Source organism: Cottoperca gobio, chromosome 22 (genome assembly GCF_900634415.1).
Source record: "Cottoperca gobio chromosome 22, fCotGob3.1, whole genome shotgun sequence".
Lineage (NCBI taxonomy): Eukaryota > Metazoa > Chordata > Actinopteri > Perciformes > Bovichtidae > Cottoperca > Cottoperca gobio.
In genome coordinates this window covers 1556761-1578979 of record NC_041376.1, presented here as the reverse complement: position 1 = coordinate 1578979, position 22219 = coordinate 1556761, and the positions used below count along the sequence as shown (strand labels likewise).

Sequence of the window (22219 nt, the reverse complement as noted above, 5' to 3'; positions counted from 1 at the left end):
TGATCACATGACCATAGGGTCACATGACCTTAGGACCACATGACCATAGGGTCACATGACCATAGGACCACATGACCATAGGGTCACATGACCATAGGACCTAGGACCACATGACCATAGAGTCACATGACCATAGGACCACATGACCATAGGGTCACATGACCATAGGACCACATGACCATAGGGTCACATGACCATAGGACCTAGGACCACATGACCATAGAGTCACATGACCATAGGACAACATGACCATAGGACCACATGACCATAGGACAACATGGCCATAGGGTCACATGACCATAGGACCACATGGCCATAGGACCACATGACCATAGGACCTAGGACCACATGACCATAGAGTCACATGACCATAGGACCACATGACCATAGGACCACATGACCATAGAGTCACATGACCATAGGACCACATGACCATAGGACAACATGGCCATAGGACCACATGACCATAGAGTCACATGACCATAGGACCACATGACCATAGGACAACATGGCCATAGGACCACATGACCATAGGACCACATGGCCATAGGACCTAGGACCACATGACCATAGAGTCACATGACCATATGACCACATGACCATAGGACCACATGACCATAGGACCACATGACCATAGGACAACATGGCCATAGGACCACATGACCATAGAGTCACATGACCATAGGACCACATGACCATAGGACCACATGGCCATAGGACCACATGACCATAGGACCACATGGCCATAGGACCACATGACCATAGGACCACATGACCACATGACCATAGGACCACATGGCCATAGGACAACATGACCATAGGACCACATGGCCATAGGACCACATGGCCATAGGACCACATGACCATAGGACCACATGACCATAGGACCACATGACCATAGGACCACATGGCCATAGGACCACATGGCCATAGGACCACATGACCACATGACCATAGGACCACATGGCCATAGGACAACATGACCACATGACCACATGACCACATGACCATAGGACCACATGGCCATAGGACAACATGACCATAGGACCACATGACCATAGGACCACAGGACCACATGGCCACAGGACCACATGACCACAGGACCACATGACCATAGGACCACATGACCATAGGACCACATGACCATAGGACCACATGACCATAGGGTCACATGACTATAGGACCACCTGACCATAGGACCGCATGACCATAGGACCACATGACCATAGGGTCACATGACCATAGGACCACATGACCATAGGGTCACATGACCATAGGACCACATGGCCATAGGACCACATGCCATAGACCATATGACCATATGACCATATGACCACAGGACCACATGACCATAGGACCATAGGACCGCATGACCATAGGACCATAGGACCACCTGACCATAGGACCGCATGACCATAGGACCGCATGACCATAGGACCATAGGACCACCTGACCATAGGACCACCTTACCATAGGACCACCTTACCATAGGACCACCTGACCATAGGACCACCTGACCATAGGACCACATGACCATAGGGTCACATGACCATAGGACCACCTGACCATAGGACCACATGACCATAGGACCACATGACCATAGGGTCACATGACCATAGGACCACATGACCATAGGGTCACATGACCATAGGACCACCTGACCATAGGACCACATGATCATAGGGTCACATGACCATAGGGTCACATGACCATAGGGTCACATGACCATAGGGTCACATGACCATAGGGTCACCTGACCATAGGGTCACATGACCATAGGACCACATGACCATAGGGTCACATGACCATAGGGTCACATGACCATAGGACCACCTGACCATAGGGCCACCTGACCATAGGGCCACAAGACCATAGGGTCACATGACCATAGGGTCACATGACCATGACCATAGGGTCACCTGACCATAGGGTCACCTGACCATAGGGTCACCTGACCATAGGACCACATGACCATAGGACCACATGGCCACATGACCATAGGACCACATGGCCACATGACCATAGGACCACATGGCCATAGGACCACATGGCCATAGGACCACATGGCCATAGTCACATGACCATAGGACCACATGGCCATAGGACCACATGGCCATAGGACCACATGACCATAGGACCACATGACCACATGACCATAGGACCACATGGCCATAGGACAACATGACCATAGGACCACATGACCATAGGACCACAGGACCACATGGCCACAGGACCACATGGCCACATGACCACATGACCATAGGGTCACATGACTATAGGGTCACCTGACCATAGGACCGCATGACCATAGGACCACATGACCATAGGACCATAGGACCACATGACCATAGGGTCACATGACTATAGGACCACCTGACCATAGGACCACCTGACCATAGGACCACATGACCATAGGGTCACCTGACCATAGGGTCACCTGACCATAGGGTCACCTGACCATAGGACCGCATGACCATAGGACCGCATGGCCATAGGACCGCATGGCCATAGGACCACATGGCCATAGGACCACATGACCATAGGACCACAGGACCACATGGCCATAAGACCACATGACCATAGGACCACATGGCCACAGGACCACAGGACCACAGGACCACATGACCACATGACCATAGGACCACATGACCATAGGACCACATGACCACATGACCATCGGACCACATGACCATAGGGCCACATGACCATAGGGTCACGCGGCCATAGGGTCACGCGGCCATAGGGTCACGCAGCCATAGGACCACCTGACCATAGGACCACCTGACCATAGGACCACATGACCATAGGACCACCTGACCATAGGACCACATGACCATAGGGTCACATGACCATAGGACCGCATGACCATAGGACCGCATGACCATCGGGTCGCATGACCATAGGACCACATGACCATAGGGTCACATGACCATAGGACCACATGACCATAGGGTCGCATGACCATAGGACCGCATGACCATAGGGTTGCATGACCATAGGACCGCATGACCATAGGGTTGCATGACCATAGGACCGCATGACCATAGGACCGCATGACCATAGGGTCACATGACCATAGGACCACATGACCATAGGGTTGCATGACCATAGGACCGCATGACCATAGGACCGCATGACCATAGGACCGCATGACCATAGGGTCACATGACCATAGGACAACATGACCATCAATCATATTAAATGCATTTCTTTCCTCATAAAACATTTGCAACGTTGATTTAAAAAAAAAAAAAAAAACTTTTACTCATACTACATCTCAGAGAGTAATATTGTACTTTTTACTGCTGTACATTTATCTGACAGCTGTAGTGAAGATTAATAACACAACATATAATCCACTAATGTTTTATTACAGGTTTAGATAAAACTTTATTGATATAATAAAACAGCCAATTTAGTTTTTGTTGCTCCCCTTTAATATTTGATAGCTGATAGTTGGCAGTAAAAGTCAAATGTCTTATGTCTGTCTTTCTCTCTGTGTCTCAGATCCAGCTGTTTGACGATGGAGCCGACACGACGTCTCCCGAGACGCCGGAGCCCGGCACCGGCAAGGTTCCCAAACGAGGTGAGCGCACACATCCAGATGTTTACAGTTCGATCCTCATTCACCAGAAGTTTTCAGTATTCTGTCGCCGTCCTTGACATTGAAAAAGAAAAGTCTCGAATCATGTCGATCCTGACCTTCTGAAATGGAAGATGTCTGGGGATATGCACGCTCACAACATTAAACATGCAGGGATATTTAAAAACAAAGAAGTTCTGCAAAAATCACCTTTTTGTGACATTAAGGGAAACACTACAGGTGAACAGGGTCAAACATGTTGTACACACTACAGGTGAACAGGGTCATACATGTTGTACACACTACAGGTGAACAGAGTCATACATGTTGTACACACTACAGGTGAACAGGGTCATACATGTTGTACACACTACAGGTGAACAGAGTCATACATGTTGTACACACTACAGGTGAACAGAGTCATACATGTTGTACACACTACAGGTGAACAGGGTCATACATGTTGTACACACTACAGGTGAACAGAGTCATACATGTTGTACACACTACAGGTGAACAGGGTCAAACATGTAACTCACAGAGATCATGAAGCTTCCCCACTTCATTACTCACATCAACACAAGTTTATATTACAAGTGTCCATGTTTAAATATGTACATGAGGCGTTATGTGACTTTACTCTGAGGACATGTCTGAGGATTATGTTTGGATTTGGCACCACATCAGTGTAAACGTGCCCTTAAAGGGGAAATTCAACCAATTTATGTGGATGTCCAACCAGTGTTGATGGGAAGATTTAAAGCAATAAAAGCTTCCCTTTTAAGAACCGTACCTTTCGGCCCGGCAGTCTAACTCCACCTGCTCCCCCTCTGTAGCTCACTGGGGTGTAGAGTTTCTGCTAAAGGCCTAAAATATAAATGTGCTTCAGGAAATATCTCATTACAGGATCTGCTTTCATGCAGAATGTGGCACCAACTCTGCACAAGGTTGTGTGTTTGAATCCCCCTCTGGTCCAGTAACGCTCTGCTGATGTTCTGCCAATGCCAAACTAAACTGCAGCTTTAACAACAAAACGTCGTCTGACGACCTGCAGACAGCAAACGTCTTCTTTGTACCCACGTCCGAGTAATAAAAACCTGGCAACGTATTTAAGATAAGTGTAAATCAAATAGGGAACAAAAAAGAGGCATCAAATGGCGAGAACAGGTAAGCTAACGGAGATAGAAAATGTAAAAGATGGATATAAAACAAGGGAAGACGAGAACAATACAACATGTACAATAAATCAAAGGAAGAGTGACAGCTAGTTAATAAGCTAAATAAATATGTTTTTAATTAAATTGTTCTTTCCACAGTTTTGTTGCAGCGATAAAGACTTTTCTTATTTGTAAAGTTTACACCTTATGATACGAAAATAATGTTTCTTGCATCACCAAAGATGAGAAACAAGGATACTTACATTTAACATAACATTACAATCACTGAAGAAACATGTGTCGACGTACATTTGATCATCTGGGATTAAACTCGTAGACTATATATTATATTATTCATATTTGCTGTTCAGGACGCGGTTGTGCTCAGACACGATGTTGTTGGCCAGCCTCAATATGTCGTTATGTTCGGCTGATTCACACAGTTTACACCTCTCATCATCACAGATTGTAAAAAAAACAAACAAAGTAATAAAGTTTGTAACGATTGAATTGTATGTTTACGTGTATACATTTCCACCTCATAAACTTGAATAAGTTTATTTATATTTATCTCTCTGCTTTAGTTTCCACATCTGGTCTCTAAAGTGTTTTTGTTTTATTATCTCCCGAGGACGGAGCTGCACACTGTTTCCATGGTTACGCCTCTCTGCTGCAACATTAAAATAGGATTCGCTGCTTTGTGTTCAGTTTATAACGTCCACGTCCTGCTGCAGAGAGGGCGAGTGGTCATACGAGGAGCAGGACGTTAGAATAGAAAGACTATTATTTCTTTCATAATAATCTCTTTTTTAGTAATAGTCATAATAATAATAATAATTATAATTATTATTATAATAATAATAATAATAATAATAGTAATAATAATGATAATAATAATGATAATACTAGTAATAATAATAATAGTAATAATAATAATGATAATGATAATGATAATGGTAATAATAATAGTAATAATAGTAATGATAATAATAATAATAATAATAATAATAATAATAATAATGATAATACTATAATAATAATAGTAGTAATAATAATAATAATGATAATACTAGTAATAATAATAATAATAGTAATAATAATAATAGTAATAATAATGATAATAATAATAATAATAATAATAATAATAATAATGTTAATACTAGTAATAATAATAATAGTAATAATAATAGTAATAATAATAGTAATAAGAATAGTAATAATGATAATACTAGTAATAATAGTAATAATAATAATTATAATAATAATAATAATAATAATTATAATTATAATAATAGTAATAATAATAATAATAATAATTATAATAATAATTATAATTGTAATAATAATTATAATTATAGTAATAATAATGATAATAATAATGAAAATAATAATAGTAATAATAATAATGATAATAATAGTAATGATAATGATAATAATAATAATAATAATAATAATAATAATACTAGTAATAATAATAATAGTAATAATAATAATGATAGTAATGATAATGATAATGATAATAATAATGATAATAATAGTAATAATAATAGTAATAATAATAATACTAGTAATAATAATAATAATAATAGTAATAATAATAGTAATAATAATAATGATAATAATGAAAATAATAATAGTAATAATAATGATAATAATAGTAATGATAATGATAATAATAATAGTAATAATAATAATTATAATACTTATCCTCATTATCATCATCCTCCTATATTATACTAATCATAATAACTAATAATAATTAATAATCAATCATAATATTCCTAATCCTCATCATCATAATTTTAATAATTTATAATTATAGTAATAATCATTATACTCATTATAATCATAAATAGTAATAATAAATAGTATATATAATAATAATTGTATAATATAATAGTAATAATAGTAATAATAATAATAATGATAATGATAATGCGATAATAATTGAATAATGAATTTGGCTTATATACAAAGTGTTTCACGTTGAAGGGGAAACAGATCACAGTACGAGATTAAAACTGGTGAATTAACAAAAGAACAATTTGACAATAAGAGTTAAAATAGGATAAATAAAATTAGACTGCAAAACACGTAAGAGAGAAACTATCAAGGGACACGAGTTTAAAATAAATACAAAAATGAGACGGGACCCTGAAGGGAACAGATGAGTTTTAGGATTACAACAGAGTGAATCAGGCCGCACTTGTTCCACGACCCCCCCCCCCCCCCCCCTCACGTCTCATCTGAAGTGTTTTTCCTCCACAGCTGTCCGAGTTTCTAACGGTATCAGTGTTGATCCGGTGAAAAGACAATAAATCATGTTGACCCTGATCTGTTTGCAGCAGGATGTTTGTGGGACTTTATACCTCGTAAAAGATGATAAACACGTCTCTCACTTTCTTTGTTTCTCTTTATTTTTTATCCCCTCAGAGATCCTGGAGATGCCCAAGTCCACTAAACTGGTGAGTCAGTTCCTCTGCAGGAACTCAGGAGCAGATATGGCTGCACACACCTGGACACGCACTCCTGGACACACACACGCACTCCTGGACACACACACCTGCACACAAAATTAAAGTGCACAAACTGTGTGTTACCTGAGGTGAAGAACGTATGGTGCTGTCGACTGTTGGAGGAAATAATGCCACGCCTGCTCTGCTAATTCAATATTTAAAAAACACAGTTTGTGTTTGAAGTAATTGTGTGATTGGTGCATTTTCATGATAAAGTGCATTTATTTTATAGCAGGTTATAATTCAGTCTAAAAGAGTCATAAAATGCGAAACAGTTATCTTTAACAATCCCTGAAATCTTTACACTATTTTTACTAGTTTAATACTTTTGACTCGTTTATCAGATTACAAACAAACAAACTACATCAGATCTTCTTAAATCTAGAGTCTGACCAGCAGAGGGCGATGTTCACTTTTAAATACTCGCTGTGTGTTGTGACGCATCGAGAGATTATTTATTAAGTGAAATTAACCTTTAATATTAAAATAATGTAGGAAGTCTTTACGTATGCTCTATTCTATTATCCCTCTATTATTATAGAGGATAAATGTTATATAATATATATATATATATATATATATATATATGTATATGTGTGTATATATATATATATATATATATATATATATATATATATATATATATATATATATATATATATATATGTGTGTATATATATATATGTGTATATATATATATATTATATAATAATATTATAATATGTGTGTATCTATATATATGTTGTATATATATATATATATATAGTATATAATATATATGTGTATATATATTTATATGTGTATATATTATGGTGTATATATATGTGTAATATATGTAGAGGGGTATATATATGTATATGTGTATATATATAGATATGTATAGTGTATATATATGATATATATATATATATATATATATATATAATATATTTATATAATAACACACATATTACACATATAAATATATATAATATATATATATATATATATATATATATATATATATATATATATAATATATACATATATATATATATACACATATATCTATATATATGTGTGAAGAAAATACTATTTTAATACACATTTTTAAATCTGATATTTTTACGAGCAGTTTGTTTGGAAATGAAACCGAAGAGAAATGAGTGAAAGTGAAATGAAGCTAAAATGTGTATTTGATTGAGGTCTTTTATCCACAAACGAAGAGCACCGGCTCGCTACAGACACCTCCAGCATGACAAACTCCGGACCTTTAACCTCCCCCTTCCTTCCTCCCTTCCTTCCTCCCTTCCTTCCCCCCTTCCTTGCTTCCTCCCGTCTTTCCTCCCGTCCTTCCTCACGTCCTTCCCTTCTTTCTTTCGACCACGCAGCGAGGAGTGAAGCTCAAAAAGGTGTTGCATGTTTCTCTAACCTCGGCTCAGTGTAATGTTAAGATGACTGTGGCTCTGAATGGCCTCGCTGCTGCATGGCGACCGGACCTCATCCCCTCATTTTACCCATGATCCCTTGCAGCTCACCACACCGCCGCCCGTGGTCTTGTTACCGAGCCGCTCTGTGTTTATGTGAGAGTGAATGGAGGCGAGTGAATGCCTCACATGGTGCTTGTCTGCTCTCTGTGCATTTTAAAGCAGTCCTGTGTCAACTGACACCTTTAATGATCCATCAAATTATCTTTTTATTATAATTTCTTTTATCAAAATCGTGAAAATCTCTTGTAAAATTGTTGTTTTAGTGGTTTAGTTATTCTTTGGTGTTTCAGGAGGAGCCAGAACATAAAAATATAAATTACATTTTAGAAAGACATACGTTTATATAGATCGTGTGCATGTGACGTCACGCTTACGTCCCAACCTGTAAGTCAGCCATGTTGGATGATATACACAACCAAGATGGCGTCCGTTCACATGGGAGTTGCTGCAACGCTTCGTAATTTTCTTCGTATTTAAACGTCTAAGATTGAAAGAAAATGCCGATCTTGTGCGCAGTGTATACTTGTGGTCATAACGCTACTCGTGACCCAGAGAAACGGTTCTTTAGATTTCCTAAAATCATCACAAACAACGATCCACAAAAGAGGGATGAACTGCTGTCTACCGAACGCCGTACGCTGGTTTAGCAACATAACTCGTGAGGCTTTAACAGAAGAAGAAGCACAATTCACCCGTGTGTGTGGCGTCCACTTTATATCTGGTAAGAGCTCATGCTAAAGCTATGTTTTCAATGTTCACGTTAAACATTTGTGCTTATGATATACCCGAACACTGTAAGACCTTACTTCTCGTCACCAGGAGAAGCGGCAAAGCTTTATGATGTAACATCGCCGCTCTTCTCACTCACAAACCACGGCGTGAGCGGTGTATCTCGAGCTCTTTGAGAGTGACTTACACGGGCATGGACGAGCACCGTCATCTTTCAGTGGTTTGGTAAGAAGACTACCGACCCAGCCAGAGACAAAGACATTATAAGCATCTAAGCTCTTGTACGCCTTCATTTGTGCGTTGGTTGCCCACGACGTTTGTAGCACAAGGTAGTTCACAATATCCGGATATTCAATCGGCGGTAATGAATCTAAATCCTCAATATAATCCGACGGCTTTAGCGTGTACGGGTCACGGCCGCACATTTGGACTTTTCCTCTGAATCTTGCGTTTGCAGAGGATCCAGAGAGTCAACATACTTTGAAGAAGTCGGAGCTGTTGTTGTTCGCTTTAGACGCCATTGTTGATTTGTATATCATCCAACATGGCGTCGCACGCATACGTCACACAGTTTGCACACTACCTATACAAACAAGGATCAAAGGATTTGTTTTACACTGAAAGATTAATCAATTAAATATAAAAACAAACAGATTAATTGATATTAAAGATGATTGTGAGCTGCAGCTGATCAGATCCATCCTTCTATATTTTTTACTGAAATAAAATAAGTATTTATTTGTGCTTATGTTAACTGATAAAAACAGTTGAAAAAATGTTATTTATGAAAATCTTTGGGTTGATAGGGACAATAATAATAATAAAATAATAATAATAATAATAATAATAATATAATAATAATAATAATAATAATAATAATAATAATAATAACAACTTTATATAAGCAATAAGCACTTTTCAAAGCTACAAAGTGCTGTAGATGCATAAAATAGAACAAAGCTGTGACGGACACAAATGAAGCAGCTGGAGTGCGTCGGGGCGTCGGGGCGTTGGGGCGTTGGGGCGTCGCTTCAACGCGCCTCACGCAGGTTATTTCAAAATGGAGGAAACTCAGTTCAAAGGTTTTTGCTCTGTCGGGAACTTTTTCATGACATTTGGTGCAAGTAATCTTTCTGAAAGCGTAACGGCAGCCGTGGAGTTTTTGGGTGTTTTGCCCTAAAATCGATATTTTTTGTGTTTTGTTTTTACACTTGTGTCCTTGCAGCTTTTTCATTTTGAAGAATAGATGAAGATTTCTTTCAGGTGGACATAAATCAAACGAGACTCCGCTGAGTCATACATGCAGATAAATGTCAGACTGCGACCCCCCCCCCCCCCCCCCCCGACCTGCTGCAGAGAATAGATTTCCTGTCAGCTCGGCTCTACTTTATCGTCTGCAGCTCTGCAGACTTCAAACCTCAGCCGCTCGGTTTAATCTCCAGCAGGAGTCGAATGTTCTTCCTTCTTTCTGCAGATCGAACTGAAGGATGTTAAATGTCACAGAAGTTTCAGAACAAGCAGGAAAATGCTAAATATATGTCACGCAGACAATAAACTAAATATTAAGGAACTGTGTTCTAAATAATTGTCTTTCTTATATTTACTTTTTATTGTTTTTCTTTATTGAATATTTATTTAAATTAATATTAAATATTTATTGTTTGTCTATATTACATTTCTTTCCTTTTAATGGATCTTTTTAATTGCTTTTTGCTTATATATTTTATTTTATTATTATATTAATATTATCACTTTGGTTATACAAGTACTTAAAATACTCGCTGGGAGGCTCCATTAAAGAAAAACAAGAACAAATAAGACAAATAAAAAATATAAGGGTTTTTTTAATATAAGAAAAACAATAAATAATAAATCTTAAAAAAAAAAATATATATATATATATATATATATAGTAAAACAATAAATAATACATATAGTGTTCAATTGTAAAATAAGAATAATAATTATAATAAAAATAATTATTTATTACCATCAAATGTTATCGTTCTTTTATGGGAATCATCATAATAATTCTCCAGAAACACTTTTACTTCACGACGTCACTTTCCTCGAGCAGAGCTGTCGTCAGTAACACCTTTCTGCAGATAAGTGAGGAGGATGAAGTGATAGAAACTTTGAAACGACTGTCGTGTGCGATAAACTTTCAGTTTCTGAGTCACCGCCTTTCTCCGAGCGCGCTGGTGATGCTGCCTAAATGCTTCCTGCGCAGTAATCGTATCCCCTCGCTGTCCTGCCGCAGAGCCGTGACCTCGGAGGCACAGATACTCCCGGTGTGTGCTGGGGAAGCAGGAACTCGATACCACGCGTCCCATCATCCTCTCTGTCCGTCTGTCTCACTGCATCGCTTCTCTCGGAGCAGCACTTAGTCTGTGAGCGGATTACAGAGCAAGATGTTTAATATTTAAGCAGGACAAATGTCCCTGCGCTGCTCCGTAATGGATACATGCAAACAGCTTCAGCAGCCTGAAGTTCTGCGTCTCTTTCTTTTTTTAGAATATTTTCCTCCATATAATCGTCACAGTTTATCTTATCGGGTTTCGTCTCATTTTCATGCGAACAGCGTGAAAGTATTTCAGCTTTATAAATAAACAGCAGCACAATGAACGCGCAGCTAATCGGAGTTTCCCTCTGAATGAATCCTCTTACGTCCTCCTGCTGTTCGCACACAAGCAGATTAGTGCAGCTGAGGAAGAAGATTCTACGAAACTCACTTCTTAAATCACTTTTACACAGAAAACTACAATCAGAATAAATCTAAAGATACTTGATGTGTAAACACATTTTGAAAGGATTAATTCTTGTGTTCTTGTATTAAGAGAAGTAACGAGTACAGATGAGTCAAAGTAGAGTGGATTCTCTTTACACCCCGACAGCATTAACTAAACCAAACGCCATGTTTGTAGTTTAAATCATAATGATTATTTTGGGGAGGTCAGAAGGGTTTAAGATAAGTCTGTGTCTCCGTCCACCTTCCTTCAGAGCTCAGTAATAAAATATGCACACATTGGTGTTAAATGGTACGATATCGATCCCCTGAATAGATTTGAGACATCAGCAGATATTGCTTCGTGATGAAACTCCTCGTACTCGACTTAAATGTCTTTGATGTGTGCCGCCGCTCACGTGTCCTCATTGTTTTTGTCAGCCTCATTTTAATGAGCTCTGTGTTGCTAGGAGACAAGAGAGGCTTGCATCAGCGTTGCTGCTCATTTTCCTCCACCTCCTCCATCTCACATCCTCCCCTCCTGTCTGTCCCCGGTCACACGCCGCCTCACCCATCCCTCCCCATCCCTCCCCATCCCTCCCCCATCTCCCTGTCTGTCTGTGGCGATGAGAGGGGAGGGAGGAGGCTGCACAGTGATGTAATGCAGGAGCAGGGCATTGGCTGGGCTGACGAATCACAATAAGCAGAGCGAGAGGGAGAGAAAGGGAGAAAGGGAGGGAGGTTAGAGAGGCGAGGCGTCTCCTGTGAGCAGAAGCAGGTCGGAGGCTCTCGGCAGGAAGATGTCCGAGTCGTAGTCGGAGCAGAAAGGGAAAAGGGAGGCACCGAGCGAGGGCTCCGGCGGACGGATTATGAGAGACGCTGAGACGGAGGACATAAAGGAGGACGATAGCGGGAGGACGGAGGAAGGGAGGGGGAGCCTGGGAAAAAATTGTTGCGGCCATTTGCACCACTGCAGCTTCCCGGCCTGAGCGGCTACTGCCTGTCTGCCTGCCTGTCTGTCTGCCTGTCTGTCTGTCTGTCTGTCTGTCTGTCTGCCTGTCTGTCTCTGTGGATCGAACATCTTTACCTGTTTTATCCCCTTCCTGTGTGTGTGTGTGTGTGTGTGTGTGTGTGTGTGTGTTTCTTGGTGACTGTGTGTGTCTTCTTCTCTTGCAAATATGATGAGACAGACTCCTGCTCCCCGGAAGGTACAGAACTCCATCTGATGGACTTTATGTGTTGTTGTTGTTGTTGTGGTTCATTTGTTGTGTTGGCAGAGCTTCTGTAAAGGTTTTGCTTGGAAGTTTCAGTAATTGCTTTTATTTTTCTCCCTTCAGTGATATTTTATATTCCCAGAGCTGAAGTAGAAGTTGACCTGCAGCTTGCTCTTGTTTGATCCTTCTGTCAGTTTATTGCAGAATAATTTCAGACTTGTGTGCAGAAGCTTTTTTATTCCAGTGCACTTCAGTCGTGCTTCTGTCCACAGCACAAGCTTTTATCTTTTAATTGCCTCATCCTGCAGAAACCTTCTGTTTTTACGAGCTTAATGATTTTTTTTGTCCATCGGAGGAGAATGAGATGATTTCACTCTTGGTTGCAGATTTAGCCAACAGGCTGATGTGATCTCAGCCTGTTTGGTATCTACAGCACGCCACTACGGCTTAAGACGGCTGTCAGCTCTTATTTGGTACAGCTGTTAGCTCGGGCTAATTTCCGCTGAATGGTCCGACACTAATCCAATAAAGAACGATAACTAGCCACAACGATGGCCGTGCCCGAGAAGCAGAGAGAGAGTCAGTGTGCAAGAGGAGATCAAGTGAGAGAAGAGAAGCACTTCAGATCATTCTGAATATTAAAGATGGAAGTGTCTGCACAGACCTGACACAGTGAAGTCCTATGTGGAAATACATTTACTTTTCTCAACATGCATCTGCTTGCAAAAATATATATATGAATATTTATTAATTATTTATATATTGTTTATATTTAAGCTTTATTTTACAGATCCATAAATTCCTCAGTTTCCTGATAATTTAATTTGGAAATAATAATCAAAACAGAGATATTGTTCAACTTCTACACTACACTTCTAATTAAATAGAGAAATAAGTTTTTATTTAATTTAATGTTTATTTATTCAGACATTGAGATAATAATAATAATAATAAATTGAATTTATATAGCGCTTTTTCGAGACCTCAAAGTCGCTCTAATTGAGATTAAGATGAATAAATAGCGCCTTGAGATTTCTATTTAATAATATAAATACAATTTATTATTATTAAATAATTACAATAAAATTCTAACCTGAATGTGCAAAAATGTCCAATTTGTCTGGAAGAAAGCAAATAATTAAACATATTTAAAGAAGAAAGTTTCCAATAATGAATGCACGATGATAATAATAATAATAATAATAATAATAATAATAATAATAATAATAATAATAAATAATATTTACGGGTCACTAATTAGTGCAAAATAGGAGTTATTTCCAGGAAAATTTCTAGGAAATAATTAGTATAAAAAGAATAAAATAAAGTATAAACAATATTTATATATATATATAATATTGATATATTTTATATATATATATATATATATATATATATATAATATTGATATATTTTATATATATAATATATATATATATATATATATATATATAATATTGATATATTTTATATATATAATATATATATATATATATATATATATATATATATAATATAATATTGACATATTGACTTATTGCCCAGCCCTAAAACCAATTTAATCATCTTAGAATATCATACTTATACAGTATAAGTGTTGATTTTTATATACGAGCAACTTACGATGTTATCCTTGTTTATATTTTTTATATAATATAATATAGTTTTGTCCAGGTGAGATGCAGGTGTGACTTTCAGAAACTAAATATAGAAAAAACGAAACCTAGAAGCAAATAAATCTTTAAATACGAGTTAAAAATAAACAGTAACAGAACGAGTTACAGTCCGAGTGTTAGCTTTGTTTTTCTCAGAATACGTCGGAACATCTTTTGCAGGATGTTTTTTGTTGTTGTTTACGTGAAATGTCTGATTCACCTGTAACCAGGTGTGACTGACGACAGACTCTGTGTAGCACGTCTAAACTAAACACGCCATATTGCAGGAAAACAAGCTTTTATCCCAACAAGTGCAGCCGCAGTGCTGTGCGAGACACAATGCAGGCATTTAGGTCTCGGCGGCAGTGCCAGTCACAGCGTCCATGTTGTTACTGGGGGGGGGGGGGGGGCTGGAAGAGATGAGGCCCTGGAGAGATGAGAAGGAAGAGTAGAGATTTTACATGATAATAGATTCATTGTGGTCAGTTTCATGCACACGTCTCGTCTCTGTCTGTTTCCAGTTTGATATGAACTTTGAATCACTAACGCTGGCCGTTTGTTTCCTCCTCTCCTCCTCTGCTGACCTTTGACCTTTCCCTCCTCCTCCTCTCCTCCTCAGACCACGGTCAGAAGGCCCAAGGTGAGCCCAGTCCAAGTCTGCAGGGCTTCCCTTCGCTACCGAGTGATCAATATTACGTGTGGTTGTTGTTTCTCTTCATGCAGCTGTGTGTGTGTGTGTGTGTGTGTGTGTGTGTGTGTGTGTGTGTGTGTGTTGCAGAGACAGTGGTGACAACACAAATGCACCGATCTTCTTCTACTTACACATTTTCCTTTTCGTCCATTTCGATTTCTTCACATTTATATTTACATCACAAATTCTGTTTCCTGTCTCCACAAAGTGTTCATGTGTTCATGTGCTCATGCGTTCATGTGTTCAGGTGTTCATGTGCTCATGCGTTCATGTGTTCAGGTGTTCATGTGCTCATGCGTTCATGTGCTCAGGTGTTCATGTGCTCATGTGTTCATGTGTTCATGTGCTCATGTGTTCATGTGCTCATGTGTTCATACGTTCATGTGCTCATGTGTTCATACGTTCATGTGCTCATGTGTTCATGCGTTCATGTGCTCATGTGTTCATGCATTCATGTGCTCATGCATTCATGTGCTCATGTGTTCATGCGTTCATGTGCTCATGTGTTCATGCGCTCATGTGTTCATGCGTTCATGTGCTCATGTGTTCATGCGTTCATGTGCTCATGCGTTTATGTGTTCATGTGTTCATGTGTTCATGCGTTCATGTGCTCATGTGTTCATGCGTTCATGTGCTCATGCGTTCATGTGCTCATGTGTTCATGCGTTCATGTGCTCATGTGTTCATGCGTTCATGTGCTCATGTGTTCATGCGTTCATGTGCTCATGTGTTCATGCGTTCATGTGCTCATGTGTTCATGTGTTCATGTGTTCATGCGTTCAGGTTCCTGTTGCTTTTGTTCCGTTGTTGTTTTCAGCATATTAATTAATTGCTTTGTGATTTTGGTTTCATGTATTTTAAATTGAATTTTGAGTTATATTCTTTTACAGTATTTGCGTCCTACAGTAAATCACGTCTGGGGCCATCATGGAGGTCCATTAAATATAAATAGTTTACAGTTATAATCATGTCTACAGAGACATAAACAGGTTTGTTCAGTGTGAACGTCCTGAATGAGACGCTCAGTGAGGATCCTCCATCATGGCCTCTAACAGACGTTTCTACGCAGTGCGATCTTTTCTTTACACACTTTTGTCTCATTATTTCTTCTGACTTGGTTTCTTCAGCAGCCCAGTCGACCTGTAGGTGGGAAGGGGGCTGCGTCCGGCTCGGCCTCGGCCTCTGCGGGGGAGATGAGCAGCAGCGAGCCCAGCACGCCGGCCCAGACCCCTCTGGCGGCTCCGGTCATCCCCACCCTCCACTCCCCTGGAAACCCTCCGGCCCCCGTCCCCAGTAAGGTCAGTAATCCGCTTTAAAACATCGCTGTAGTCGCAGTAACAGGGAATTTACAACGAGCTGCAGAGGAAACGTGTGATGAGTAATAAGAAGGATGCGCTGTGGTTGTGTGACACATCGAAGACATCTCAAGCCAGAAGCAGAAGTGTGGGCGTCGAATCAGACGTGACGTTTTCCTCCTCTAAATATAAAGCGTTTTTTATAAACAACTGTCAGTTTGTATTCGTGTCATAAAAGTGTGAAATGAGCCAGAGGCTTTAACGAATGTTTCCAGAGTAATACAATGTAAAAACACTGGTTATAATTCACAATGTTGCAACAAGCTTTTAGTTATATAATCCATTCATTCATCTTCTAAACAGCTTATCCTCCTCGTGGTCACAGGTGGCTGGAGTGTATCCCAGCATGCACTGCGTATTAGCAGGGTCAATCCTGCACAGGCTGACAGTCTACTACACTCGTCTGTTATTAAAATAACAGTTTCTCATTTTAAAAACACAAAACATAGAAATAGATGAATGTTTTTTAAGAGTAACAGCAGGGAGGTATCTTGCTTGTTAACTGGCGGTGAACAAAAGCTCTGTCCACAGCACAATAGTTTGTAGTCCGTCGAGCTGCTAACTTCAGGATCTACTCCAGTCCTCTGTGCGCTAATAAAGAATAAAGGTGGTGTGGAAAATTATAGCATAAAAGCAGAGTAGAGTGTTTCTAAGATTATGGAGTTTAATATATATCAACACACAAAGGCAAACCTTAGATAGAAAGTCACATTTATTTGTTTTAAACTTGCACAAATGAACTTCTCCATTGTCAGTGACTTCAAGAGTAACTAGTTCAAATTATTAAAAAGATTAAAATGTTGCCTGTAACATAAATAATATGTGTAGGCTTAGGCTAGCTGCCTTTTTATTTCTTGTAAATTGTCCACAAAATAACACGTAGAACTGGTGTTCTGTGTGATTTACAACTTATCACACAATAGTACTTGAAACAACTTTGACTTGCTGTGCAGGATTACTGTCCATCAGTAGCATGTCTAGTTTATTTTGTAGAAATAAGACTTCTACAAGACTGTTCAGACTGAGACGTATGAAAGTGGCCCGAATAAGGATTGAAAAGATCAGATTCAATGTCATGTGTGTTTCTCACACCGTCACATATGCTCAAAAAAGATTTGAGCCACTTTTGCCGGCAACTGAACGCAGCCTCTGAGTTTGAGTCATTCATACATTTATATCATGAATGCATTTAACATGTGTGTAAATGGGACTTTCACCGATGTACCGTGAGGTGTCATCTGCATAGGGGTTGATATTTATTTGTGGTATTGCCGAATGCTGAGGCATAACAATGAAAGAGAAGTCGGCCCAGGATTGATCTCTGTGGGACGCCACACGCAACACTTAGTGTAGTCAACTTTATTTATGGGAGTAGATACTACGACTTTGCATCTACTGTTATCAGAGGAAGTGTCCGAGACGAAGCAGTGTATCCTGATTAGATCAGCCAATCAGCATTAAGATGTAAATGTTAGTTGATTTAATCCAGTAAAGTTGCTTAATTGTCTGTGAGCTCCTCGTTAATCACGAGCTGTGTACAATCATGTACTTTAATTTGTAGTTAAATGTCGCAGATTATTACTTTAACATTTTAAAAGTCAGCTGCAATCTGGTGTTTTAATGTTAAGTATAATGTAATCAGTGCGATGCATGTTTCATCCCCTCAGGAGGACGTCACTATGGAAACACAGGTGATGTGATGTGTTTTTGCACCTGATACTAAAGTTTTTGTTTTTTCTCACTAACATTTTAACAAGCTGTGAAAGGTGTGACTTCTCCTCATTAATTGGTGTGTGAGGTGTTCACAGGCTTCGTTATTGCAGGATTAAATTTAGATCTCCAGCTGTTGTGTTAATGTGTACAAGCACATAGTGTAAGTGTGTGTCCTTCCAGACGAGGCATGTGTGTGTTCTGACTTTCTCGTCTCCACAGGGGGAGTCGCTGCATGGCGAGTGAAGTTAAAGCTTCCGAGCATGTAAAGAGATGAAAGTGTTGTTACCTTACAGTGAAAGTTTAACCGATTTTAAGGAATGATCTCCTTTTTAAGTGGTGAATTTGCTCAACTCTGTTTTTTCTAAGGAAACCTTAAGTTAATGTTTTAAATGCTTTATGTACACGGTTACTGATCCATTGCTAGAGAGTCATGAAAGTGAAATGATTCAAGAAACATTACAGAGAAACTAAAGTAATGGACTCTCTCTGTATCTGTCCCTGTACCCAGGAGGAGGAGGCGCTGCGTGTGCAGGTGAAGGACCTGGAGGAGAAGCTGGAGACGCTGAAGATGAAGCGGACGGAGGACAAGGCCAAGCTGAAGGAGCTGGAGAAGCACAAGATCCAGCTGGAGCAGCTGCAGGAGTGGAAGACCAAGATGCAGGAGCAGCAGGCCGAGCTGCAGAAACAGCTCAAGGAGGCAAAGAGGGTACGAAGCAACAGATGACGGAGTTTATGTTCAGGAAGACGTTTGTAACGTGCATCACAAGCTCTTTATAATTATAATAATACAGATATGTAGTTCTTTTTAAAATCATGTAAATGACATAAAATAGTGCAGCGGCTAAAATATATGAATATAATATATAGAATAAAATAACCCTAACCCTAGCAAACTGGGTTCAGCTGGAAATACTTTTTGATGGCAGATACTGATTTTTATTGTGTCTGCTCATAATTTGAAATGCAGCAAAACAAATGATGTTTTTCATCTGAGAGCAAGACTCTGAGTGGAGGAGACAGAATTTCAACTAATATGATAAAACCCAATAAGGCCGGATGGCCAACCCACACCCATTCAGCAGCAGCAGGAAAAACAAATATAATTCTGCCTCTAAAAGAAGAATGAACTCAAATGAACTAAAAGGCATAAAAATGTAAAGACTACTTTATACACAACTGTACATAACTAAATGTACGTAATTGTCTGTGTGCAGGAGGCGAAAGAAGCCCAGGAGGCGAAGGAGCACTACATGGAGGAGATGTCGGACACGGCGGATGCGATCGAGATGGCCACTCTGGATAAGGAGATGGCCGAGGAGCGGGCCGAGTCTCTGCAGCTGGAGGTCGACTCCTCCAAGGAGAAAGTGGACGAGCTCACCATGGACCTGGAGATCCTGAAGCACGAGATCGAGGAGAAAGGTACGGCTGGGACCAAAACATGTTTTACTATAAACTCTGTGTGACATCCTTCACCCTGCATGAACGACTTTATAATGTCGGAGAATATCCAGGTTTATTCTGGTAAATGTGGGATTATTTTTTTAGTTTGTATTTGAGCTGCACTCATAGAAGTTATGAAATGTAAAACTTCAAGGTTGTATAAAGTATAGACGAGTTATTATCAAGTAACACCGGAGCAGAAGTAACAAACGTTGTCTGATGTTTGCAAGTTTTCTATTTACAACTGCAGCGAACTGAGATCAGCGATCAGTGATCAGTGATCAGATATCAGCGTTCAGTGATCAGTGATCGGAGCCATTTGTCTGATTAAAACGTGTCATTGTCTCTTCTGGCAATAACGTGCAGCAACATCAATCGTGTTCAAGTGTCATTTAGTTCCTTAAATTAAAAGTTGCTGCAGAAAACAGCTCAGGTGTGTTTCCTTTCTCACAGGTTCGGATGGAGCTGCTTCCAGTTACCATGTGAAACAGCTGGAAGAGCAGAACGGCCGACTGAAGGAAGCTCTGGTCAGGTGAGTGTGCCGACACGTATCTTGTTTGTGTCGACACGTATCTTGTTTGTGCCGACACGTATCCTGTTTGTGCTGACGCGTATCCTGTTTGTGCCGACACGTATCCTGTTTGTGCCGACGCGTATCCTGTTTGTGCCGACGCGTATCCTGTTGTGCCGACACGTATCCTGTTCGTGCCGACACGTATCCTGTTGTGCCGACACGTATCCTGTTTGTGCCGACACGTATCCTGTTGTGCCGACACGTATCCTGTTTGTGCCGACACGTATCCTGTTGTGCCGACACGTGACCTGTTTGTGCCAACACGTAACCTGTTTGTGCCGACACGTCTGAATGTCTCCTCTGTGTGTGTCAGGATGCGCGACCTGTCGTCCTCAGAGAAGCAGGAACACGTGAAGTTGCAGAAACAGATGGAGAAGAAGAACGTGGAGCTGGACGCTCTGAGGAGCCAGAAGGAAAAACTGCAGGAGGAGAGGACGGCGGCAGAAAAGACGATCGACGAGCTCAAAGAACAGGTTCGTGTTCTTTATCTGCAGAACACCAGAATCTGCTTTACTGAGATATTTAGATTCATGGTAAAGTGAAGTTGATATTGACAAAGTGATATGAAATGTCAAAGAGGTGTTTCAGAAAGGAGACGCCGCACTTCCTGTTTCTGTGTCTCGTGGGTCTGTTGACTGCAGTGGGAGAAGTGAACGTGAACAGATTATGACGATTCCTTCGCCTCGTATTATAACGACACGTTAACGTCAAACTGTCAACATTTGAAGCTAATGTTCTAACTACTGTTCGTAATGCCACGCCCACTTAAGAGACAGGAAGTGTTTACCATTTCATACTAATATACATCTTTAGTGCATCTTTCATAATACTTCCATCATGATGAAGATGATGAAGATGTGCTTTGTTTCAGGTGGATGCAGCTTTGGGGGCGGAGGAGATGGTGGAGATGCTGACGGAGAGGAACCTGGACCTGGAGGAGAAGGTCAGGGAGCTGAGAGAGACGGTCACTGACCTGGTGAGTGAAGATCACTTATTTTAGATTAATTTAACTTTAATATGAGATTTTTATTTATTAAAATGTGTCTGAAAATACACATTACGATTATTTGTATGCATCATTTGTTTATACCCAGTTTTATACACATGTAGTTAGTTTCAGCTTGGCGGTCATTGACCCCTGATTTAGTTTCATTTAATGAGATGAAGTTAATTAATTCAGTTTGTTCATCTAAAGAATGTAAGACTTGTGCATTCATTCATGTTCCTGTAAGTATAGGACTACAGGAAGGAGAGAATTAAAGTGTGTGTGTGTGTGTGTGTGTGTGTGTGTGAGAAATGTTTCATGTAAATTATGATACGAAACAATAACAAACTAAATACACCGAGAGTATAAATATTTAGTGTCGGGTTGTTAGTGTTACCAGCAGTCTCACCTGT

General features: G+C 39.7%; 1 protein-coding gene across 8 annotated transcripts in view; it reads left to right on the top strand.

Moving 5' to 3' along the window:
- Nucleotides 1–22219, top strand: part of dctn1b (dynactin 1b) — a 39272-nt gene that overhangs the window by 9183 nt on the left and 7870 nt on the right. For 3 of the 8 annotated variants that reach the window (XM_029459992.1, XM_029459987.1, XM_029459986.1), the window contains exons 3-14: nucleotides 3508–3586; nucleotides 7174–7205; nucleotides 8627–8647; nucleotides 13370–13387; nucleotides 15668–15688; nucleotides 16867–17037; nucleotides 18762–18785; nucleotides 19316–19513; nucleotides 20022–20226; nucleotides 20701–20779; nucleotides 21135–21294; nucleotides 21693–21797. In XM_029459992.1, coding sequence (XP_029315852.1) covers nucleotides 3508–3586; nucleotides 7174–7205; nucleotides 8627–8647; nucleotides 13370–13387; nucleotides 15668–15688; nucleotides 16867–17037; nucleotides 18762–18785; nucleotides 19316–19513; nucleotides 20022–20226; nucleotides 20701–20779; nucleotides 21135–21294; nucleotides 21693–21797 — 1113 coding nt within the window. The remainder of the gene's footprint in view (nucleotides 1–3507; nucleotides 3587–7173; nucleotides 7206–8626; nucleotides 8648–13369; nucleotides 13388–15667; nucleotides 15689–16866; nucleotides 17038–18761; nucleotides 18786–19315; nucleotides 19514–20021; nucleotides 20227–20700; nucleotides 20780–21134; nucleotides 21295–21692; nucleotides 21798–22219) is intronic. The other 5 variants (XM_029459989.1, XM_029459990.1, XM_029459988.1 and 2 more) reach the window with 4 other exon arrangements.